General features: G+C 39.6%; 2 protein-coding genes across 2 annotated transcripts; one reads left to right on the top strand and one right to left on the bottom strand.

Annotated features, from left to right (window-relative positions):
* The first annotated feature begins 425 nt into the window (after positions 1–425).
* Positions 426–19,463, top strand: LOC107789290 (protein DETOXIFICATION 29). The gene is made up of 9 exons (XM_016611065.2): positions 426–850; positions 1,216–1,411; positions 1,575–1,920; positions 3,451–3,537; positions 17,770–17,826; positions 17,937–18,175; positions 18,550–18,668; positions 18,795–18,881; positions 19,235–19,463. The coding sequence occupies exons 1-9, from the start codon at positions 488–490 to the stop codon at positions 19,313–19,315; spliced, it is 1,575 nt and encodes a 524-aa protein (XP_016466551.1). The 5' UTR covers positions 426–487; the 3' UTR covers positions 19,316–19,463.
* A 96-nt stretch (positions 19,464–19,559) lies between these two features.
* On the bottom strand, positions 19,560–23,581 carry LOC107789291 (uncharacterized). The gene is made up of 4 exons (XM_016611066.2): positions 22,667–23,581; positions 21,566–21,718; positions 21,271–21,476; positions 19,560–19,900 (listed from the first exon to the last, which is right to left on the bottom strand). The coding sequence occupies exons 1-4, from the start codon at positions 23,150–23,152 to the stop codon at positions 19,693–19,695; spliced, it is 1,053 nt and encodes a 350-aa protein (XP_016466552.1). The 5' UTR covers positions 23,153–23,581; the 3' UTR covers positions 19,560–19,692.
* Positions 23,582–23,954: the final 373 nt, after the last annotated feature.

Genomic DNA, 23,954 nt, shown 5'->3' with positions numbered 1-23,954 from the left:
TAAATTTGGATAGAGAAAGTCTCTTTTTTGGAGGTTAATACCTTTTTCTTTCTTTAGATGACAAATATAATTAAATAAATTACCTAAAGTGTTGGACAAACTTTTGAGGAAGAAGAACCTCAATATATATATATATATATATATATATATATATATATATATATATATATATATATATATATAGAGAGAGAGAGAGAGAGAGAGAGAGAGAGAGAGAGAGAGAGAGAGAGAGAGAGAGAGAGAGAGAGAATTTTCTGTATATACAGTCCACGCCACCTATACATTGGTCATCTTTAAAAATTATAAGCAGTTCATAAGTGTTTTCTAAGTATAAAAAAATAAAAAGTAAAGACTATTTAATGACGACAAAAATGAACAAATATTAATCAAATACTAGCTATGCCATTCTATTTAAAACCTCGTCTGCCACACTTCTAACAACCAAGAGTGAACAAATAATTTAAATACTAGCCCTTTCCTCCCATTAATGGAAACGATGGCCAAGGATACAGAGGTACCACTTCTGACACCAATAGGAAATTACAACGAAGATGATCATGAGTTGCACAGCCCAATACTGAAGCCATCAAATTGGTCTTTTACTCATTCTTCATTCAAAGCTGACGAAGATGATATCCAACAAATCCGTGGAGTGAAAGATTTAATCCGAGAGTTTTCAGTAGAGTCCAAGAAACTATGGTACCTTGCTGCTCCAGCCATTTTCACTTCTGTTTGCCAATACTCCATCGGTGCCGTAACTCAAGTGTTTGCTGGTCATGTTGGTACCATTCAACTAGCGGCCGTCTCCATTGAAAACTCTGTCATTGCTGGTTTTGCTTTTGGTGTCATGGTATGATACATCTCTACCTTATACATGACTTTAAAATATATGATTGTTTAAAAATAGAAAAAACTGAAATTACATATATTACTACTTATTAAAATTTTATTTTCAACAGACCATAATTTATAGTCGATTTGGCTATGAAAGTAGGTTGAACTTGATCTTTGTCTATCATTTTAGGAGAGATTAATAAATATTGTTAATTAGAGCTAGATGGATTTTAGGATGAACTTTGTGGATAAGCTGAACTCATGGATTTTGGCTCGATCCATATATACATATAAAAATTATTTACACATAATAAAATCGATGACTGACTTACGAAATTCTGAATTCGTCTTTGCTGTTAACGAGGTTTATTGTGATCACAGTTGGGCATGGGAAGTGCATTGGAGACACTATGTGGACAAGCATTTGGAGCAAAACAACTTGAAATGCTAGGAACTTATATGCAACGATCTTGGGTAATCCTCACTACCACAGCCCTGGTTCTAATATTTCCTTACATTTTCGCCACCCCACTTCTCAAATTCATCGGTCAAACGGCAGATATATCGAAATGGGCAGGTATACAGACGCAGTTAGAACTCATTTCTTATACACGCCGCACGCGTATGCAAAACAAAAATGAAGAAAAAAAGGAAATTAAATACATAGATATAATAAGATACTCAATATCATACTTATTCTGAATTTATTAACTCTAAATCTTGAATTCACCGATTTACAGGTATGTTTGCTGTGTGGATGATTCCACAGTTGTTCGCCTATGCACTGAACTTTCCGATACAAAAATTCTTGCAAGCTCAAAGCAAGATCATGGTGATGGCGGCCATAGCGGCGATTGGTCTAATCGGACACACATTGCTCAGTTGGCTGTTGATGATCAAGTTAGGGTGGGGACTGGTGGGTGGTGCGGTGGTGCTGAATGGTTCGTGGTGGTTCATAGTGGTGGCTCAGCTGGTGTATATTTTCAGTGGGACTTGTGGACAAGCTTGGTCTGGATTTTCTTTAAAGGCTTTTCAAAATCTTTGGGATTTTGTTAAACTATCTTTTGCATCGGCTGTCATGCTCTGGTGAGTTTCTTGATTGAAGTCGTTTAGATTATAAGTTTAATTTTTATAAACAGACATAACATACAAAAAAAAATTACATTATAAAATTATTTAAAAGGTAATTGTATATTCATAATACCTGCAACGAATAAAATAAGGCATGTGATCTGCAATAATAGATTAAGTTATAACTCTTGTGGTGTAGTTAGATTATTCAGCTTTTATTTATTAGTACGCAATGCATTTATGATTTCATACTTCAAACCATTTTCAACCCCAGAAAAGAATACTTAGAACCATTTTACTTATAATATTACGTTATGATATTAATGGTCCTTATCCAATAGGAAAGACCCAAAAAGGACTTACTTCCGAAAGTTGGTTAGAAGTTAGATGAAGAACAAACATATACACAAATAAAATAAAATTACATATGTCACACATGTAAGTTATAATTTTGATCATGCAAATCTTGAAGCTTTTACTAGTAGCATTTCTTAAATTTTTATCACTATCCAAACTATTTCTTTAAAGGAAGTTAGGGACTTCTATTGATGATAATTTTAAGTAATATGAAACGTAAGACATAAGTTTCATGTATAAAAGCTGTCGTATACTCGTATTATGTTATCAACAATGCATCTTTATATGTCTCGGTCTTAATATTTACTAGCAATAAATAGACGTGATCATTTCTTGTTGACCTATCTTTATCTTAATATTTGAAAGACTAAACACCATTCATCCTCCTCTCCTTCAACCGTCAACTTCCCCTCAAACAAGAAAAGGAAATGACGAAGAGGACTTTAATTATGCCCATGTTCTGTTGTACTTCATATAAATAAACTTAGATCCCCCAATTTCGCTATTCAACGGTCAAATAAATGATGCTAACTGCTGCATTGATAGAAAAATAAAAGGATATAATTACGCTGTGTAGCCAACTGTGACAAAAGCTTCTGGAATCCCGGCACCATTTGGGCAGTATTGATCATGTGATTAAGAACTATTTAGGGATTCTGAATTCTTAAACTGAAGAATGAATAAACAATCCTGTGATTCGAACTTTGTTAATAAATTATTTATAATCTATTTCTTAACTAGGATTATATATATATATATATATATATATATATATATATATATATATATATATATATATATATATATATATATATGTCACGACCCACGAAAAGTATAATTATGGTTATACAGTCAGACCTCTCTATAACAGCATCCCTATATAACAATCTATAAAAGTCAAGTTTTTTCGCAATCGATTTTTACATTATGTTATAATATATGTTCTTTACAAAAGCACTTCACTATACCAGCTAAAAATATCAGAACAAACGAGACTGTTATAGAGAGGTTTAACTGTATGTCATTATCATTCAAATTCACTAATAGTGTAAAAATTCTTTTATCTATTTGTAGTTGTCTTCCTTTTATATTGCTCCTACTGTTATTTTCTTCCTTGTGTTTAGACTTAATTCCAAGTCTAACCGGCTAAAAGTATGGTAACAAAGGGTATTTCAAGATTTATTGCAGCTTAGAGATGTGGTACTTTATGGCACTAATTCTCGTTGCTGGATACCTCAAGAATGCTGAAGTAGCTGTGGATGCAATTTCTATTTGGTGAGTTCGCAATTTAATTTCCATGTGATATTGACATAGTTTTATTTAATTTGGCACGAATCCTTATTGGAAAATGACCAACTCTTTCGTACTGTGGACCAAAAGCTGATGCGAAATCTTCTTATTGAATTAATTTATTTACCATAGTAGCACTAATAAGTAGCTGTACCATTTGACTAAGGAATTTTCTAAGTTTAGAGTCAACGTGGCGTTATTAGCCTCAATCGTATTGTTCTCACGGAAAGTACAACTAATAAATTTTTTGAAAATATTTTATTACATAGATATCAATCCGCGAATAATGGGGACAGGGAGATAGAAGAGAAGATCTTGGGAATTAATAGCTTTCATTTTAATAATGTGTTCAAAGATGAAACCATTAACTATGTTTACCCTTAAAATAAATAATAATTAAATTTATACGTGGTTTTAAAGCTATGTAGATTGATTCAATACAAGTAATTGAGAATGTTAGATAAATGAATGAAAAATAAAACGAATAATCAAACCAGTTGTAATGCTATGACCCAATTGGAACTTGGGTTGGACAATAGTTTTGCCCTCAATTGGACCCTCGGTTCGGAGCCAATAGAGAATGAACAATGAACAATGAACAGTAAAGCAACAATTTTTCTATAGCTAGAGAGCAGTAAAAATGAAATTGTATTCCTTTAATATGCGTGTTACAATATGTTCATTCAATAAAAACTATCCCCCTTTATAAAGTAGGAAAGTTTAACCCCTAGTACAATTCTAAGAAAGGTAAAAAATATTCTTTTTCGTTAATCACTGATCCACTACCGATACGGGCCGAGATATGCGCCGTGATATCTGATGGGGTGCAGATATCACGGCCCTCTATTGGTCGTGGGTAACCGTTATCGTGTCTTCCGAGGTCTCGGAGCTCGTTTCGGGATCAGAGAAGTAATGTCTTATCAAGCCTGGTGGCGACCACTCCGTTCGGACCTTAGTACAAGGCGTTCCGGCTTTGATTCTGACCCCGTATAATCGTCCTTTGCTTCTTTTGACCCCGTATAGGTTACCCCCGGTTTTATCTGTATACAGATATTCCCCTCGTTTCTTAGAGAGTAGGTTTACCGAAATGATGGGAAACGATAAATGTTCCTCGGTTCCTTCCTTCGTACGTTACAACCAAAAGGACAAAGAAGCCGAAACGTCCCATCAGTCATGTCGTTCTGACTTCGGACATGTGTCAATCATCGGCTGGTCGCTCCTGAATATGAAACGTCGCGTACTACCCTTATAAAAGCTTCTACCCTTTGCTCTTTTTCCACTTTCCGATCCAAGCTTCTACCTTCGAATTTTCTAGTTGTTACCAACTCTTTCAAACCTTCATATCTTCATCTTTGATCTCCAAATCTTCATATTTGTTCTTAGGTTCTTACCCAGATCTTTATCTTACCTTCAAATCTTCGTACTTTTTTCTTTAGCCTTCAAACTTGTTCCTTCAAACCTTCATACTTTTTTTTAAGTTTTCAAACTTTCTCAGATAGTAATGGCTAAAACTTCCAAATCAGTTCCTCAACAAGTTGCCTCTTTGTCTTCTCACCCGGTCACAGGTACCGAGGCGGCCGCTCCTGAAGTAGTTGTTCTCGAGATGGCTGCTCCCGAAGCGGTTGCTCCCGAGATGGTTGCCGCTGAATCGGCTCCAGAGCCCCCCATGAAGAGCTTTATTCCCGGGGGCTGCTCGACCTTAGACGACTTCAAATCAAGAAGGCCTCGTCCAAACAAGACCGAGGTGAAAGGGCATCGAGGTATATATGCTCTATCACCGAAGATACCCTTCCCATTGTCCGAGAGGATTGTAACTGGGGAGGTAAGGACGTGGTAGTCCCCGGGCCTGAGGACGACATCACCACTCACGTGAAAGGGTATTTAAGTGTTTACACTTATCCCTTCACACTAGGCCATGTATACCCAGTTGTTTTGGACTTTTGCAAAAGATACGAGGTGTGCCTTGGGCAAATCCACCTGTCTCTTTGGAAGATCGTGATCCTCCTCTGTTACTTTGCGAATAACACCGAGTCTCGTCGGTTCACCCTCGACCACCTGCTCCGCCTATACAGTCTCTGAATCTTCCGAGAGGGACTAATCAAGATCACTCGCCGGGCCAGCAAGGCCCCCTTTTCGAGTATCGACGAGGACCGAGACCAAGGCTAGCAGGGGTGCTTTGTTCGAGTGAAGACCGAAGATTTAATCCCTCCCAAGTTTCTGCCATTCCCCGAGAAGTGGAATGCAATGCGTAAGTGCACATTTTCCTTAAGTGTCGAGTTTTCTTTTGTTCCCCTTCTCAACGTCAGTATTTGTGATCGTGCAGTTGTTGCTCGGGTTCCCAATGCGGTCCCCCGGCTCAAGGAGTGGATCAAAGGCATCTGCAAGCAGATGTCATATTTTGAGCGCTCGTAGCGCAATCTTTCAAAGGGCCTATGGGAGGCCCGTTCACATGGTAAGGCTCTTCTTAGAATAGTCAATATTATGCCTCGAACATATATAACGCTGATCCTTTCTCTTTCCTTCGCAGGTTTGCCTAAGACCACTGAACTTAGGCCGCTGAAAGGGGGCGAGGATACATCCCTATCCGTTGATCCCTCCATTACAGGACAGCCCGGGGCTGCAGCGGAGGAAAAGAAAATCCTCGGGCTCGTAGGGGTCCGAGGTGAAGATAAAAAGGAGGTCGTTCACTCGGTCCCATAAGCCCAAAAGGAATATTGTGCCACGGGTACCAGACTCTCATTTGCTTTACCGGCTTAGGGATGAGCCCGAAGAAGATGATATCTTTGTTGCCCATGGATTGACCCTTGCGGGGGAGTAGGCGGCAACCAAGGGGAAGGGTCATGAGGACGACCTTCCCCTGATTCGAGAGGCCGAGATGGAAAGGGGGCTAAGACCTCCCGAGAAGCCGCTTCTGTATCAAAAGAGGCGACTGATGTGATAGACATCATGTAGACGCCCTCCTACACCGAATCCATGCTCGAAGAGGCCCAAGCCGGCAAAGAAAAATCAAGTGAAGGGGCACAAGGTGCAGAAGACCTTCTCCACTCTTTCTTAGAAGGCATGGATACGTCTACATTGGAAGATGTTTTCGGGTTGGGGCACCTGGAGATACCGAAGAAGGACGTACCTATGGGAACTGACGGGCCGAGCACGAGCCCAAGATTGGTGAGGCAGTTTCCTGCGCTGAACGCGGACCCTGAGCGCAAGAGGACGGTTGTTATCACAGTTTCGAAGGATGCTCGGGTCCTATCCGCTCCAGTAGGCGTAGCCAGCTACCTCCGATGCCTGTTAACCGAGGAGGACCAGTCAAAGATGAACGAGGTGGGCACGTTGAGTCTCTTCAATGAGGTACAACAGGCATTGAACAGAGTAAGGTTTTGTAACCTTCAAACTTTCCCTTATGAACCACTTAAAGTCTCCCTTTGACGTTTCTTACTTAGTTCCCTTTCTTTACAGGCTTCAGTGCTTCACCATGAGAGCTTACTTCAATATCGCTTGGAAATCAGCCAGCTCGAGTTCAACCACAAGGAACATGCCCGAAAAAAGGATATGTTCAATCTCCTTAGTAAGCAATAGGATAGGGCCATCAATGGTCTTTGGGCCGAGCTGGACAGGGCTTAGAAGGAGACTTTGATCCTGAGGTGGGATCATGCCGACCTGGTTGAAAAGGTAAAGGTCTTTGAGGTTAAAAACGACGAGCTTGCCATGGTGACTAAAAAATGAGGAGCTTGCCGTGGTGACTAACAATACAACCTCACAAGTCCAACAGAATATTGACCTAATTAACCAACTCCGGAGCCGAGATGAACGAGGTCCAAGCCATGGCCGATGGGTGGAAAAGCAGAATGGACCTTCTGGCTTCGGATAAGGAAACTGCCAAGGTGAAGCTGGCATCAGTAGAGGTCCAACTATGGGTTGCGAAGGAGAAAGCTGACAAGTGGTCTCAATTGAACGATGATCTCTGAGCACAACTGAGCTTGGTTGTCATTGATAGGGACACCCTCAGTAGAGAATACGAGGCAATAAAGTCCTAGTTGGCTACTACCTCCGCCGATGCCAACGAAATGGTGGCCCAATACAACGCCGATGTGGAGGCAGCCGAAGTCTGCCTGAAGGCAAAGGCCGAATATATGAAGCGGTTATCCCGTAGAGAGACCCTCGAGGATATCCACACTCGAGGCTTTGACATGTCGGCTGAGATCGAAGAAGCCAAAAAATCTTAAGCCAAGGCGAGGAAGCTTTATGAGCCCGAAAATGCAAAAGGCTCTGAGGGTTCCGAGGGTTCATAGGAACCCGAAAGCTCCGACAGTTCTAGCGAAGAGTCGGGCTCTGGTGAAGATCAGGTGTGGATGCCTTAGTACTTTTTTGGTTTTTGTCTTATGTACATTTTTGTTTATTTTGAGGCCATTTTTGTTGGGCCTTTGTAAGTATATTCTGGAATATATAAAAATTTCCCTTTCTGGCAATTCTGAGTGTCTACTTTTTTAGCATCTTTTAATAATTTCTATTCTTGCAATGTCCCTAATGCCTTATCATAGAATCCAATATAGTTATAGGGCGTCCGTTTTTTCAGAAGTTCGAATGGAGACTGACTTCGATACAACCTTGTTTGCTCGAGGCTTTAAAAACTCGATATGATTGGAAGTTTTTTCAAGATGCTTAAGTGATTTTAGACGGTGCTTTTGCCGAGGGTAACCTTTTAGCAGGTTTTGAATTTTTATAAAGGCCTTTCTTTTGATCACGAGCTTCGGACGTCTTCGAGCCATTTTTTGGGCGGCCGCAGCCTTTTGTTTTTGGAAACTATCCAATAGGTTTGGTGCTCCCAGGATCTAGTAGCCCGGTTCATCCGAGCATTTTTTGGATGATAGTCCCCGAGTAGGGGTAGCTCTTGGGTTCGAAATGGGATCTAGTAGCCCGGTTCGTCCGAACCTTTTTCGGATGATAGTCCCCGAGTAAGGGTAGCCCTTGGGCTTGATAGTCCCTGAGTAGGGGTAGACCCTGGGCTCTTAGGATCCAGGGTTTTAAGAGGCAAGAAAATGTATAATAGCAACGCGGAACTTTCTTTCATTTCAATGTGTAAAGTACATGATAAAAATTTATATCATGGCTAAGGTGGGCTACGTGGGCACGGTTTTTACTACCATTTGGCCCTTACAATGTATCCTAACTACCGAGCCTTAGCTACTCAAGTACGAAGTGTCCTCCCTTCATTGCTAAGAGCCTTAACCCGGGGATTATGGCCCCCAATATTCAAGGTCGATCGGATACTGTTGATACAGAATGAACACCCATTGACTACGATTTAAGACCGGCCTTCGAATCTAAGTTAGCTTGTTTTACTGTTGCCTCGTTAAAAACCTTGCAGAAAAATTCATTTTGGGACAAAACCGGTTCAAGGGAAAAAGAGTGCAACGCGTGCTTTCAGACCTAATAGCCACATCCATTCTTGAGTGTTGCCTGCAAGTGTTAGTTTGATTCATAACATGATAAAAGAGTAGTTGAGATTGTACCTTAGTAGTAGTACCATTTTATGTGTGTCACGTTTTAATTGTTCGGCAGTTGCACACTGTTTCCCTCTTCGAGTTTGCATGAGCCTTTATCGGTAACTCCGATGATTCGGTATGGTCCTTCCCAATTCGGTCCCAGCTTCCCCTCGTTCGGGTCCCGAGTGTGTAGTATTACTTTCCTCAACACCAAGTCCCTGATCTTGAAGTGTCGGAGGTTAGCTCTTCGGTTGTAGTATCTTTCTGTCCATTATTTTTGGGTGGCCATCCGGACTAAGGCGGCATCACGTTTTTCATCCAATAGTTCTAGGCTCGTGATCATGGCCTCGCCATTCGACTCTTCGGTCGCATATTGGAATCTGAGGCTCGGTTCTCCCACTTCGACCGGTATTAAGGCTTCGGCACCGTAGACCAGTGAGAACGGGGTGGCCCCGGTACTAGATTTTGGAATCGTACGGTACGCCCATAGGACTTTGGGCAGGATTTCCTTCCATTTTCCTTTGGCATCGGTCAACCTCTTTTTCAGATTTTGGAAAATGGTCTTGTTCGTAGATTCTGCTTGTCCGTTTTCACTCAGGTGGTAAGGTGTTGATAGTATTTTCTTTATCTTATGATCTTCGAAGAACTTATTTACCTTGCTGCCGACGAACTGTTTCCCATTATCACATACGATCTCGGTCGGTATCCGAATTGGCATATTATGTGGTCCCAAATAAAGTCAATGACTTTTTTTCCCGGATTTTCTCGAACGCTTGAGCTTCGACCCATTTAGAAAAATAATCGGTCATGAATAATATGAATTGAGCCTTACCAGTGCCCATAACAGGGGACCGATAATGTATGTTCCCCATTTCATGAACGGCCATAGGGATAAGACCGAATAGAGTAGCTCTCCTGGTTGATGGATCATCGGTGCATGTCTCTGGCAGCCATCGCATCTTCGTACAAAGTCCTTCGCGTCTTTCTCCATATCAATCCAGTAATAGCCAGTCCTGATTAATTTCAGAACCAAAGATTCTGCTCCCGAATGGTTCCCGCAAGTGCCTTCGTGAACTTCTCTCAAGATATATTCGGTACCTCCCGGCCCCAAGCATATGGACAGTGGGCCGTCGAACGTTCTTCTGAATAGAGTCCCTTCGGACAAGCTAAACCTGGAAGCCTTCGTATGCAGAGCTCTCGATTCCTTAGGATCCGAGGGTAATTTTCAAGTCTTCAAGTAATCTATGTACTTGTTCCTCCAATCCCAAGTTAAACTCATGGAGTTTACTTCGGCGTGACCTTATTCTACTATCGACTTCATGAGTTGTACTACTGTCCCTGAGCTAAACTCATCATTATTAACCGAGGACCTCAAGTTAGCCAAAGCATCGGCCTCGTTGTTCTAATCTCGGGGCACGTGTTGTAGAGTCCATTCCTTGAATTGATGCAGCATTACCTGTAACTTGTCCAAATACCTTCACATTCATTCCTCTTTTACTTTGAATGTCCCATTGACTTGATTTACCACAAGGAGGGAATCGCACTTAGCTTCGACCATCTCGGCCCCAAGGCTTTTAGCCAATTCGAGAACTGAAATGATGCCCTCATACTCGGCCTCATTGTTAGTTAATTTTACAGTTCTAATAGACTGCCTAACTACATTCCCCGTAGGAGGCTTCAGCACAATGCCGAGCCCGCACCCATTTGCGTTTGAGGCATCGTCCGTAAAAAGGGTCCAAATTCCCGAGGTAGTCCCCAAGGCTAACAATAATTCTCTTTCGACTTCGGGCACTAAGGTCGGCGTAAAGTCGACCACGAAGCCGGCCAAAATTTGAGATTTTATGGCAGTTTGGGGTCGATACTCAATATCGTACCCACTGATTTTGACGGTCCATTTGGCCAATCATCCAGAGAGTCCGGGCTTGTGCATGATGTTTCTCAGTGGGTAAGAGGTTGCAACACATGTGGGGTGACATTGAAAGTACAATTTTAGTTTTCTGCGCTTAACAAAGCGAGCGCCAATATTTCCAGGTGGGGATACCTTGTTTCAACCTCGCCTAGAGTTCTACTGACATAGTAAATTGAAAATTGCATACTTTCCTCTTCCCGGACCAAAACTCCACGTACCACCACCTGGGACACTGCCAAGTAGAGGTAAAGTTACTCATCCTCCTTCGGAGTGTGGAGCAGTGGAGGACTCGAAAGGTATCGTTTAAGTTCTTCCAAAGCTTGTTGGCATTCCGGGGTCCAGAAAAAATTATTCTTCTTTTTCAACAGTGAGAAGAACCAATGGCGCCGAGTATTCTACCAAGTTTTGTTTCAGCTGCTGCGAAGCCAAGGAGCTTCGGGGGTTGAGTCCCTAAGTAAATGCCTGAACGGCCCAACCGTCCGCAACCAGAGGCAGGTCCATCCGTTCCATTTGAAACCTCGATATGAACTCCCTAAGCATCTCGTTGTCCCATTGCTTAACCTTGAAAAGGTCCGATTTTCTTGTCTCGACCTTAATGACCCCGGCATGAGCCTCCACAAAAGCATTTGCGAGCATAGCGAATGAATCAATGGAATTTGGGGGCATGTTGTGTTACCATATCATCGCTCCTTTTAACAGAGTTTCCCCAAACTTCTTTAATAACACTGACTCGATTTCATCGTCTTCCAAGTCGTTACCTTTGATGGCACATGTGTATGAGGTCACATGCTCATTTGGATCCGTGGTTCCATTATATTTTGGAATATCAGGCATCTAAAACCTCTTCGGGATTAGTTTCGGTGTCGCGCTCGGAGCGAAAGGCTTTTGGACAAATTTCTTGGAGTCCGGGCCCTTCAATATTGGAGGCACTCCTGGGATTTGATCAACTCGGTAATTATATGTCTCTACCTTCTTGTCGTTTGCCTCGATTTTCTTTTCACCAGATTCCACTCGTTTCGTTAATGCCTCTAACATTTTCATTACTTCAGGGCTCACATCGGACTCAGCTTCGCCCGGCCTTTCGGTGATCTGCTCATTTCTTCGGGTGTTTTTCCGGGGCTGTTCGGGCTCAACTCTGCTGGGGGCGTGGCTTTGGTTTTGCAGCTGCGCTCTCGCCATTTTCTGAGCCTGCAGAATTTTGAAGATCAATCGTAGAGAAACCCTGTCACCTTTGCCTTCGGGTGCTCCTTGAGTCGTTGGTCGGGTTCCTCCGCGAACGGTATTTTCGGGGTCTGTAGGGAGGTTGGCGTCGATGGCCACATGTGAGTTAGCATTGACTGTGTATGTGACTGGGACCCCGTTGGGATCAGCAGGGGGCACCTCATTGCTAGGCACCAGATTGTTGTTTTTTCCATGATGGCCAGGCCCATCCTCAACGTTCAAGTGAGCGGACTAAGAATTTGATATTTTTAAGGTGACATGAAATTGAGACCTTAAAGAACAAGTATAAAATAGAGTGTATTATGGAGATTTATATTAAACCACCACTATTATTCTTAGCCCCACGGTGGGCGCCAAACTGTTTACCCTTAAAATGGATAACAATTAAAATTTTACGTGGTTTTAAGAATATGTGAATTGATTCAATACAAGTAATTGAGGATGTTAGATAAATGAATAAAAGATAAAATGAATAATCAAACCAGTTGTATTGTTATGACCCAGCTGGAACTTGGGTTGGACAATAGTTTTGCCCTCGATCGGACCCTCGGTTCGGAGCCAATAGAGAATGAACAATGAACAGTAAAGCAACAATTTTTCTATAGCTAGAGAGTAGTAAAAATTATGCGTGTTACAATGTGTCCATACAATAAAAACTACCCCCTTTATATAGTAGGAGAGTTTTAACCCTAGTACAATTCTAAGAAAGGTAAAAAATCTTATTTTTTGTTAATCAATGATCCGCTATCGATACGGGCCGAAATCTGCGCCGTGATAGTCGTGGGTAACCGTTATTGTGTCTTCCGAGGTCTCGGAGCTAGTTTCGGGATCGGGGAAGTAATGTCTTATCAAGCCCGGTGGTGACCACTCCGTTCGTACCTTAGTACGAGGCGTTCTGGCTTTGATTCCGACCCCGTATAATCGTGCCTTTGCTTCATTTGACTCCGTATATATTACCCTCGGTTATACCCGTATACAAACTAGGCTTAACTCTGTTATATCTCCTTAAATATTACTAACTCATATTTTGTGTAGCTTTGAAAAGAAAAAAAAATCTCTTTAATTATATGTGTTCTAAAAGAGAATATGCATATATATACAATAATCAAACACCAACCAAAAATCCTGTAATGTTAAAATGTACTATTTATTTAGGACAAAATGTAAAGTCTCAAAAACTTCATATTATAATTTTAAATGACCAAATTTACTACAAGCTGAATTGTTATAATAGTGTTAAAGAAGGAGTGGGTATTTGAGAAGGAGGCAGGTGGCTACATGGGCTATTTGGTGTGTTTAACATATAGTTAGTTAGTAGAGATTGTTGCCTAACTAGTTAGCTAATTGCGTATATAAAGCAGCTGCATAGAGTGGAAGTAATTCAGTTTTCTCATTTTCTCCATTTCTCTTTGTTGGTTTTTAACTTTGCTCTCAAATAAGGTTCTATGTTTGCTCTCAATTCAACAATTTGACATGGTATCAGAACCTTTGGGCTAGAGATTCTAGATCCACTCAAAGGCGGTTTCTTCTCGATCTCTTTTGTGTATGGGGTTTCGTCTTTCTTCATTTTGTTTCGTTAATTGCTCACGGTGGGTAACAATGTCAGACGTAGTTGAAGACGATGAATTCGAGGTTAAACTCGGTCACAATCATCCACTTTATTTCTATGCTTCTGATACATGTGGATCTTTTCCTATCTCTGTTCAATTGACTGGAACCGGGAATTATTCTCTTTAGAGTCGCTCGATGAAGATCGCACTCATGGGATGCAACAAGCTAGGTTTTTTGGATAGTACTCAGTGAAGGAGAAACTCAAAAAGGATTATGGTACTAGTGAGAGTGTTGCAATTCACATGGCTCCAACTAAGTTAAAAGAGTTGAAGGAGCAGTTACAGGAGTTTTGGATAAGGCATTCATCAGGACAAGTATTTCTCCTTGGGGTGTGCCGATGTTATTTGTGAAGAAGAAAGGTAGTTCTATGAGGGTGGATATTAATCACAGGTAGGGTCACTATCAAGAACAAGTATTTATAGCCTCCTATTGATGATTTGTTAGATCAGATTCAGGGTACCAGGGTATTCTCGAAGATTGACTTGAGATCGGGCTATCACCAATTGAAGATTAGGGCTTATTGGTCGTGCGTGATTGATGAATTTTGTGTCTAAGGAGCTAATTACTGGAGTGTCTATAGATACGGTGCTCAGGCGGTCTGGGTAGATCTTCATAAATGCTTTGACAAAGTTAATGCCTCCAAGTCTTTATACTTGCACAAAGAGATATCCACTCCTACTCAAGGTACATCATCTATATCCGTTTATTACTCAAGGCATAAGGACCTTTAGTATGAGTTTGAGACTCTAGTACCTTCTCATGGTTGCAATTGTGTGAAATCGAGAGATTATGTAGTACATATGCGAGTCAGAAGTTATTTCAATTTCTGATGGGGTTGAATGAATCCTATTCCCAAGCTAGAAGTTAGATTCTGTTGATGGCTCATATACCCTCTATTAATCAAGCTTATGTTATGATTACGAGGAATGAGAGTCAGAGAATAAATTGTTGCAAATGCTCGTGTTAAGTCTTTTGCACCTAATGCCATTATGAATCCACATCACTCTTTACTGCTAAGACTGATACTTATTAGAAACCTAAAAAGAACTTTAGTGTTCAATTTGAATTTTATAAAATGAAAGTCCATAACAAAGAGAAATGTTACAAGATTATAGGGTATCCTCCTGACTTTAACTTAAGAAGAAAGGGGAGCTGGTCCTACAGTGCAAATGCCTATAGTGTGATTACTGAGGGCCAATCCTCTGTTGGTAATGGTAATTGCTTTGCTAAGGGGGAGCAGAGTAAGCAAATGATAGTCCTCATGAAGAATAGATAGTTGACACAAGCGCCATAAATCACATGGTCTCTGATCCAAAGTATAATTTTCTTTCAGTATCTAAGATGACTAAGGATCTGTAATGCTCTGCTATATTTTTCCCCGATTTCCTTATATTTTAGGATCTCTTTACTAGGAAGGTGAAGGTGGTAAGGAACTCGATGGTATTGGGGTGTTTGTGTTATGCTAAGATATCCCACGAGGCTAACAAGTTCAAGTCTAGAAAAATTCCTACAATCGTAATGGGCTACTTAGAAACTCAAAATGGTTATATACTCCTTGATTTAACTAATTACTTTTTCTTTGTTAATAGGGATATTACTTTCAAAGAAAATATTTTTCCCTTCAAGAAGTGAACTATTGTCAGTTCGGGTCTTGCTGAACACACTCAATTCTGAGGTGTAGTGCCTGATGAAGAAGACTCTTGGTCTGAAACAGGACTATCCTTACAGTCTGTTGATGATGCAAAAAGCACTAGTGATTCTCATGTGGATCTTGATATCAACCTAGTAACTGATGTTGATGAGAGTGTTATAGCTAATGCTGATGTGCCAAAAGCTAATGCTGATGAGCCAGAACTTCCTCGCTCTAATCAACTTTTTGCTCATCAAAATGATCTCATGCCTCAAAATTATGTGCTTCCTTCTGAGGTTCCTCCTTTTGGGGTTCCTCTGAGGAGAAATTCCAAGAATATAAATCCTCTTTTACTGATGAAGGACTTTGTAACCTTGCTAGTTTATCAAGATGTTCCGTATACTTTCTCTCACTATATGACTTATGAGACCTTGGCACCGTCATATCAGGCTTATATAGCAACTTTATTTTCTATTGTGGAGCCATCATTCGATGCTAAAGCTATCAAGAACCCTAGGTGAGTTGAGGTTATGCAATCTGAGATTGCTGCCGTAGAGCAATCACACCTAGGATGTAGTTCATTTACCAATAGGAAAAACTGCAAGTGGGTATATATCGTGAAGTATAAGGCCACAGGTGAGGTAGAGAGGTTCAAAGCAAGACTAATATTGACAAAAAGATATAGTCAAAGAGAAGAGATTGACTACTCGAAGACTTTTTCGCATGTTGTAAAAATGGTAACAATTAGGACCATCTTACCTATTGCAGTTGCACAACATTGACATATCCATCAGATAGATGTGTATAATGTATTCTTATAAGATGGCTTGCTTGATGAAATCTATATGGAATCGCCTCAGGGATTTCAGAGTGAGGGGAAGAGATATGCAGACTCATAGAAGCCATGTATGATGCTAAGCTCTCAGAAGTTCTTTTGTGCTTTGGTTTTAGACAACATGATTATTCGCTATTTATGAGGAAGACTGACAACAACATTATAGCAATCTTGGTATATGTAGACGATATGTTGATTACAGGTAGTCATTTAGAACTTATAGAGAGTACAAAGTTAATCTTACAACAAGCCTTTAAGATGAAGGATTTAGGAGAGATAAAGTACTTCCCTGGAATAGAGTTTGTAAGGAGTAAAGATGGATTATTGATGCATTATAAAAAATATGCCTTAGAGCTGATATGTGATCTGGGACTAGGAGCATCTAAACCAGCTGGTACTCTACTTGAAGTCAATACTAATATAACTACTAAGTAATTTGATGATCATGTAGGAGCATCAAGTTGCACCAGAGATGAGTTGTTGCCTGATATAGGAATGTATCAGAGATTAATTGGGAAGTTACTATAATTTATAATAACCAGGCCTAACATAGCATTTGGTGTGTGGACTCTTAGCCAGTTCCTACAGCAACCTAAGAAGTCTCACATTGATGTTGCATGAAGGGTGGTTAGATATGTAAAACAAAGACCAGGACAAGGAGTGTTGTTGTCAAGGTGCAACAATGGAACTGCGACAGCATTTTTTGATGCTGACTGAGCAGCTTGCCCACACTCTAGGAAGTCAGTGCTAGAATTCTTCATCAAAATTAGGAGATTATTTGGTTTCTTGGAAGTCAAAGAAGCAGACCATAGTGTCTAGAACTCTGCAGAAGCAGAGTGCAGAAGCCTTGTCTCAATAGTTGCAGAGCTAACATGGCTTTTAAGATTAATAAAGGAAGTTGGGATTGAGGTGAAACTACCGGTTCATATCCATATTGACAGCAAGATAGCCATATAGATACCTACAAATCTAATTTTTCATGAAAGAACGAAGCACATTGAAATAGATTGTCACCTTATCAGGGAGAAAATTCTGAAGGGCATGGTGAAGACTGAGTATATCAATACCAGGGATCAGCTGATTTGTTGACAAAGGGACTTGGCAACATACAATATGAATACTTGATTTCCAAACTTGGTGTACTTAATGTGTTTGCACCACGTAGCTTGAGGGGGACTATTAAAGAAGGAGTCACTTGACACGTTGCTACAAGGGCTTTTTGGTCTATTTAACAGATAGTTAATATAGATTGTTGGCTAACTAGTTAGCTAACTGTGTATATAAAGCAGTCGCGTATAGTGAAAGCAATTTAATTTTCTCATTTTTTCCATTCTCTTTGTTGGTCCTGAACTTTGCTCTCAACTAGGATTCCATGTATGCTCTCCATACACTAATTTGATAAATAGATCAATATTGCTTATTGAAATCCTAATGCCACTAGTGACTACCATATGCACATATATGGGCATGGGGTTGGGCAATGTTTTTTCTTTTTTTGGTTAAGTTGATGTTATTTCAAATATTGCAGCATGAATATAGAAGGCTGGACGTTCATGGTGGCACTTGGGTTCAATGCCGCAATAAGGTGTGTGTATATATATTATCCCATTTAGATTATAATTAATGACTGTCACTTAATTCGCACGTTGTTGTTAGAGCAAGCAACACCCTTAAAATTGTTATCATTTGATGCAGCGTGAGAGTATCGAATGAACTAGGAGCAGGGCATCCAAGAACTGCAAAATTTTCAGTAATAATAGCCTCCATCACTTCTCTTTTAGCCGGCGTCTTCCTCTCATTGGTTCTACTTTTTTCTCGGAGTTGGTATCCTCCATTGTTTTCAAATAATGAGGAAGTCCAGCAGGTTGTATATGAGCTCACACCTATGTTAGCAGTCACCATTATTGTTAGCAGTCTTCAACCTACTCTTTCTGGTACTCAACTTACCTGCTCTTTGATCTTTTTTGCACAATTATTTTATTGGCTAATAAAACGGACGGAATATAGAAAATTTGGGATAATTTCATGGTCACCTAACTTTTTAATTTTATCGCGCCAAAGTCATCAAATTAATATTTGTAAAGAGAACTCTTTTACGCAAAACTCAAGTAGACAACCACATGTATAAAAATTGAAATGTAAGAACACTCGCGTGAGCAAATGGTATGCAAGTGACGCCATTTAAAAAAAAATCATGTTTCAACTAGTTTGAGATTGAGATATGGTTGGTTGATTCGATTGATATATACAATTGTTAGATGGTCTAAGCGTGAAGGTTGGTGACTTGGTAGATTTCCTGTAATTGCAGGGGTGGCCATTGGAGCAGGGTGGCAAGCATATGTTGCATATGTAAACATAGCTTGCTACTATTTGTTTGGTATTCCCATAGGTCTTATACTTGGCTTCCTCCTTGACATTGGTGTTAAGGTATGAGTTCCTTTATCTCACTTGAAACAAAATTGTTTAATCAATTGCCATACGAACATCAGCTCCAAGATTCTCATCAGCTCCAAGATTCTTATTATTTACAAATGTTGTGCATGAAATTCTCAGGGAATCTGGTATGGGATGCTAGCAGGTATGACTCTTCAAACTGGTGTCTTGATCATGATGGTCCTTCGAACTAATTGGAACAAGGAGGTAAGGCACACATCAAGAATCAAACTCTGTTGTTTTCTCAAGTTATATACACGGGCAATGAGAAGATTTTTTATATTATCGTTTTAGTTTAATATAAGGTTGCGTACACTACCCTCCTCAGATCTCACTATGTGAGATTATATTGGGTTTCTTGTTGTTGTTGTTGTAGTAGTAGTAGTTTAACCCATGATAGAAGTTAGTTATCATTTATATCATATTTTTTATGTTTATTTACGTATAATTACCTTAACAGTAACCCAATAGTGTAAATATTTGTTACCCATCAATGCATAGAACTAATCTCATATTTAAAAGAGATGTTGACTTATTTTCACTTCGGTTATCTGGTACAGGCTTCCCTTGCCAGAGACAGGATAAAACGATGGGGAGGAGACTCGGAGGCGAAAGAAAATGGTGAAAACCTTGTTAGCTGAGTGCATGCCAAATTGAAATTATACTGCCTGTTTAAGCTGAATGCCACAAATGATTATAGAGATCAAGTATCATACTTTGCATTTATGTCAATTCTTTCAATATTCACACAAAGGAATCTAATGTTTCGAAAAAAGAGGGTTTTTTTCACTTTTAGCTTGCCCCAGAAACTATTAACATTCTGTTGGGAGGAGAAAGAAAAACCATCAAACATGTAAACTGAAGATAAATGCGAAGTCCAGTGCATGGCAGAATCGATATTTGCTAATAATCATATTAAAAATGGTAATATACAACAGGCATAAAAATGGCAATACACATCAGCCTATACCAATAAAGAATAGAAAGCTAGACAATAAACATTTTACTTGTATAAACTTCACTTTTGCAAAAAGAGTGCAGCTCCAACCAAAGCTATCCATATTGTTAAAATTGCCCAGAATGATTGGCTATTCTCCATACCAACTGCTGGTTTCCACACCATAAAGTCCCCCAACCAGTCCCTGCTTGATGGAAGCTGATTTGTTGTTGATCGACTTTGTCTTTCATCTTTCTCCTTGTTTTTGTCAGTCCATGTTCCAGCATAACTGCAAAAAGAAGCACAGGAAAAAATGAAGGGAATTTCGCACTGATCTTCAACGATTCTTGGAATCACTCCCCCACAGGAAGCATGAGTTCCTCTAACCGCATGATTCTTCAAGAATTACTTCATACGAATGTTATCATGAATAAGGAATTGTCCCCAAAGTAGCGAAAATGGGCAAACAGCCTAATATTTAGTAAAAAGAAGAAAACAATGTTACCTACCTATTCCTCATTTGTATATGTTAAATCAATATGCTCAGAACTCCATACTAATGTGTTGATACATGTTACACCAGATTGTGGCATCGCATACTATACTAATGTTGTCATTCAGTTACTGCTAGGCTTCTTGCATGGGTAAATGAGTCTAATATATTTCATTCAATCAATTTCTAACCAGAGGCGGGAATCAGGATTTGAAACTTATGGGTTCAGAATTTTAATTTTTTTAAAGTTATTAGGTTTTAGATAAAGAATTTTTATATAATTCAATGAATTCTTAAGACATATACAAGGTTTGGATTAAAGCTATTGGGTTCAGCCGAACTCGCAACCGAAAGACTAGCTCTGCCCCAGTTTCTAACTTCAATAGGTTTGTCTACAATACAACTAGTTAGATTATCCGAGCATCAACAAGCTTCAGTTTCTTAGAAAGGTCTCATATCTGATCATACCCCTTAAAATTGGTACATTATGAGCTGAAAATCTACTTCACATTAAAAGGTACCCTCATTCATTTAAGAAGAAAGAAGAGATTCCAAAGGTCCTACCAGGAAAAGGCACCCTCAACCATGAAACAAAAAACTTCAAAATGAGAAATGAAAAAAGAAAGAAAGAACGAGAGAAGGAAAGGAAGAAGGAGAATACAACCCCTAAATAATTCATTCATCCAAAGCGTCAACACAGGAAAAAGTTCTCGTTAATCATCTGAAGTCACATTCCTAACCTGACCCTTGCTATCCACTGCCGCAAAAAAATTTACATTTATCGGCAAAGAGGGAGAAGAGAGGGTACATAGCAGAATAGCACATTAAAAAACTTCAATTGTTCAACTGCTCTGCTACTTCTATGCTTTAACCCGTACATATCTTGGAAGCATTTTCATATTTCCAATAATCCATGGTCCATGGATGCTAAAACTAGCATGCAAAAGAACACAAACAATTTTAATTACGTTATTGTTACAATTATATTGATGCTAGCTAGTAACATTATGCTTAAGCCATTATCATATTAAAACAAACGCAACACTAGCGAACCATATTGATTTCCCCAAGCACTTGCATATCACGCCCTCAGCTTAGAGGCAAGTAATTGATACTGTCTTAATTAGCTAACATAAGCAATATAATATTGCATGACTGGGACTTACCTATCATAGCTAGAACCAATTAGTGGTATGGTAACCATTTCTTCTTGAGATATCTTCAGCTTAGGTGCTTGCAATATATAGCGAAGCTCTGCAGCTTGACGTCGGATGCTGATACTGGGATGTTTCCTTTCTAATTGCTTATACAAATCAATGCAGTCAGCATGGCGGTTATTAGCTTCATAAGCCATAGCAAGCCATATTTGTATCTGAAAGTTCATTGAACATAGGCAATTAGTCTTAGAACAAAAATTAGCACATTTTGTGTGTGGTTATTCAGGAAGTGGTCACCACTAACCTCTCCACCGAACAAGGTTGGTCTAGGAATGATAGTAAGAGCACCCTCGAGGAACTCTATTGCACGTCCATACATGCCCTTCCCATAAGCCTTCTGGCCCAAATCAAACATTAATTGAGCAGTTTTTCTGCGTTCTGATTGCTCTTTTGCCACCTAAATTTCAAACCAAAATAAAAAATGATAATTTAAAGGATCTGATATTTTTTATCAAACCCTAATGTTAACCAAGTCATTTAAAAGATAATTTCACCCATATCAACATCATCACGACAAAGCTTCAACACATACAACAGTAAGTATTTTACGAAGCATGCAAGTGAAATATATATATGCAATAATAGTTGTTAAGAGTAATTTTCAGCAAATTTCAGCTCTTCCGGAGTTTCTTGGTTGCAAATAAATACCTACTCAAATTAGAAAACCATTCCCAATTACTGAAAAATAGGCTTTAGCCACTGATGCACTACAAAATGAAGCGCTACAGAGGATTCTGAAATAGTTCTCTCATTTCTGCTATTCCGGATACAATTTTGCAATCGTATGTTACCCACCTTAGTTTCTCTTCTTTTGCTCCCTGTCTACCATGCTTCAAAATTAAATTAGCAGTTAGCCAAACCTAGACGAAAGATGAATAAGACTATCACTAGTACATCAGAAAAGGCCACACTGCCCCTTTTATAAGTTGCTTCAATAGCTATTCATCTCCAAGTGCTAATACCTAAAACAGGTTACCATAAGATGAAGAGAGAAAGCATCTTATGGACCGGGGCGGAGCTAGGTGGGCGGAAGGGGTTCAGCCCTAGATGTTGAATCCCCTTAGCTTCTTCGCATGTTTTTTTTTATCTTTTATTTTTTGAATCCCCTCGGTGAACTTCCCGCCACTGCTTGTAGGATACACATATATACAACTTTCAGGTTCCTTAGGTGATCTCTTCTTGCCAGCCTAAACCTAGATGGACTAAGTTAAGTAGCAGGTACTCAATCGATTAGTTGTGAGAGCACAAACTACTCCAAACATCACCAGTATAAAAAAAATCAGTAGTAATACGACAGAATAAAAAAACAAGGACTGTTATAACATCAAGAGTAAAGCAGCCTCACCTTTTCGAGCTCTCTTCGAACTCTCTCACGCTTCTCTTCCTCAGTCTCTTCGCTACTTTCACCTTCCTCACCAAACTCCTCATCAACCCGATTCTGCAACTCCTCGGCTTTCTTCTCCAACTCCTTCATCTCTTCTATCTCCTTCACTCTCCTCCTCATCTCTTTCTCCCAATCAAACTCTTCTCCACTTTCTCCTTCATCCTCAAACCCATTTCCATTCTCATCATCACTTAAATTCTCGTAATCCACAGCACCCACTTTCGAATTCACTTTTCCTCTAAAACCCACTTTCGGATTTACTCTATCTTTCTCATTTTCAAACCCACTACAAGTGTACATGCTTTGATTCTGATACGGGTCTTTCTTTACAAAAAAGTTCAAAAGAACGTCTCTTGTTTTGCGATCTGGTAACACGACAGCAGCACGTGGGGTGGTCACGTGAGTTCCGTCGAGTAATAGTGCTATGTTTCCGACCACTACCGCCATGTCCGATGATGGACTGTTCAAACGAGTGAAGGAGGAATAATGGAGTTGGAATTTTCAAAACTGGGGAAGCTTTGAAATGAAATTCAAAGTAGATATTTCAGTACAGAAATGACGAAAAAGACCATTTCTTTTGTGGTTTTGTGATGCTGAGTTTGTTGTAAATATTTGGAAATTGTCTGGGCAATAATGGGTGCAAGAAAATGGAAGACGTGGCCCTTCGTTAACGAGAGCCGTGTGGCAGCAAAGTGCAAAGGGCCTAAAAAAAATTCAAGTTTGAGGCTCTGTCACGGCACGAGCCTTTTCTGGTTTCACGGGTGATCCACCGTTCTCCGCCGTTGATGAGGCGGATCAGAATGCCATCGACGGCGTGGAATAAAACACGATGAACCCTCTCAGTATGCAACTTGAAAGGAAGTCGTTATCATTCTCAATACTATACTCCAGATCTATAAACTATATTCCATGTAAACTCATTTGACTGGAACGGAGTTTAAGGAAAAAGAGAATATTTTTAAATTTATAGTATAAAATAATATATATATATATATATATATATATATATATATATATTTTATGTTGGTATAAATTATTAAATAAAGGTAAATTATTTTCAAATAAGGAAAGGGGATATTCTTTTTGCCACAGACTAAAAAGAAAATATGTTCACATAAATTAAAACGGACGGAGTATAAGGTCTAAAATAATTATATGTATATACGTGTGTACTAGTTATGATTAGTAAGATATTACAACAATTAAGTATCGTATTATTGGTTTAAGAACTTGTTTAAGCTTTAGTTAA

The sequence above is a fragment of the Nicotiana tabacum genome, chromosome 24, assembly GCF_000715075.1.
Source record: "Nicotiana tabacum cultivar K326 chromosome 24, ASM71507v2, whole genome shotgun sequence".
In the NCBI taxonomy this organism is placed as follows: Eukaryota; Viridiplantae; Streptophyta; class Magnoliopsida; order Solanales; family Solanaceae; genus Nicotiana; species Nicotiana tabacum.
The sequence above is the reverse complement of the archived record's forward strand: the minus strand, read 5'-3'. Positions and strand labels throughout refer to the sequence as shown.

Coding starts and splice junctions, on each gene's coding strand:
- LOC107789290 (XM_016611065.2), top strand. CDS start 488: ATGGAAACGATGGCCAAGGATACAGAGGTACCACTTCTGACACCAATA. Junction 1,921..3,450: donor GCATCGGCTGTCATGCTCTG/GTGAGTTTCTTG, acceptor GATTTATTGCAG/CTTAGAGATGTGGTACTTTA. Junction 17,827..17,936: donor GGGTTCAATGCCGCAATAAG/GTGTGTGTATAT, acceptor CATTTGATGCAG/CGTGAGAGTATCGAATGAAC.
- LOC107789291 (XM_016611066.2), bottom strand. CDS start 23,152: ATGGCGGTAGTGGTCGGAAACATAGCACTATTACTCGACGGAACTCAC. Junction 21,477..21,565: donor CAACCTTGTTCGGTGGAGAG/GTTAGTGGTGAC, acceptor ATGAACTTTCAG/ATACAAATATGGCTTGCTAT. Junction 19,901..21,270: donor ATTGGTTCTAGCTATGATAG/GTAAGTCCCAGT, acceptor TTCTTTTTGCAG/TTATGCTGGAACATGGACTG.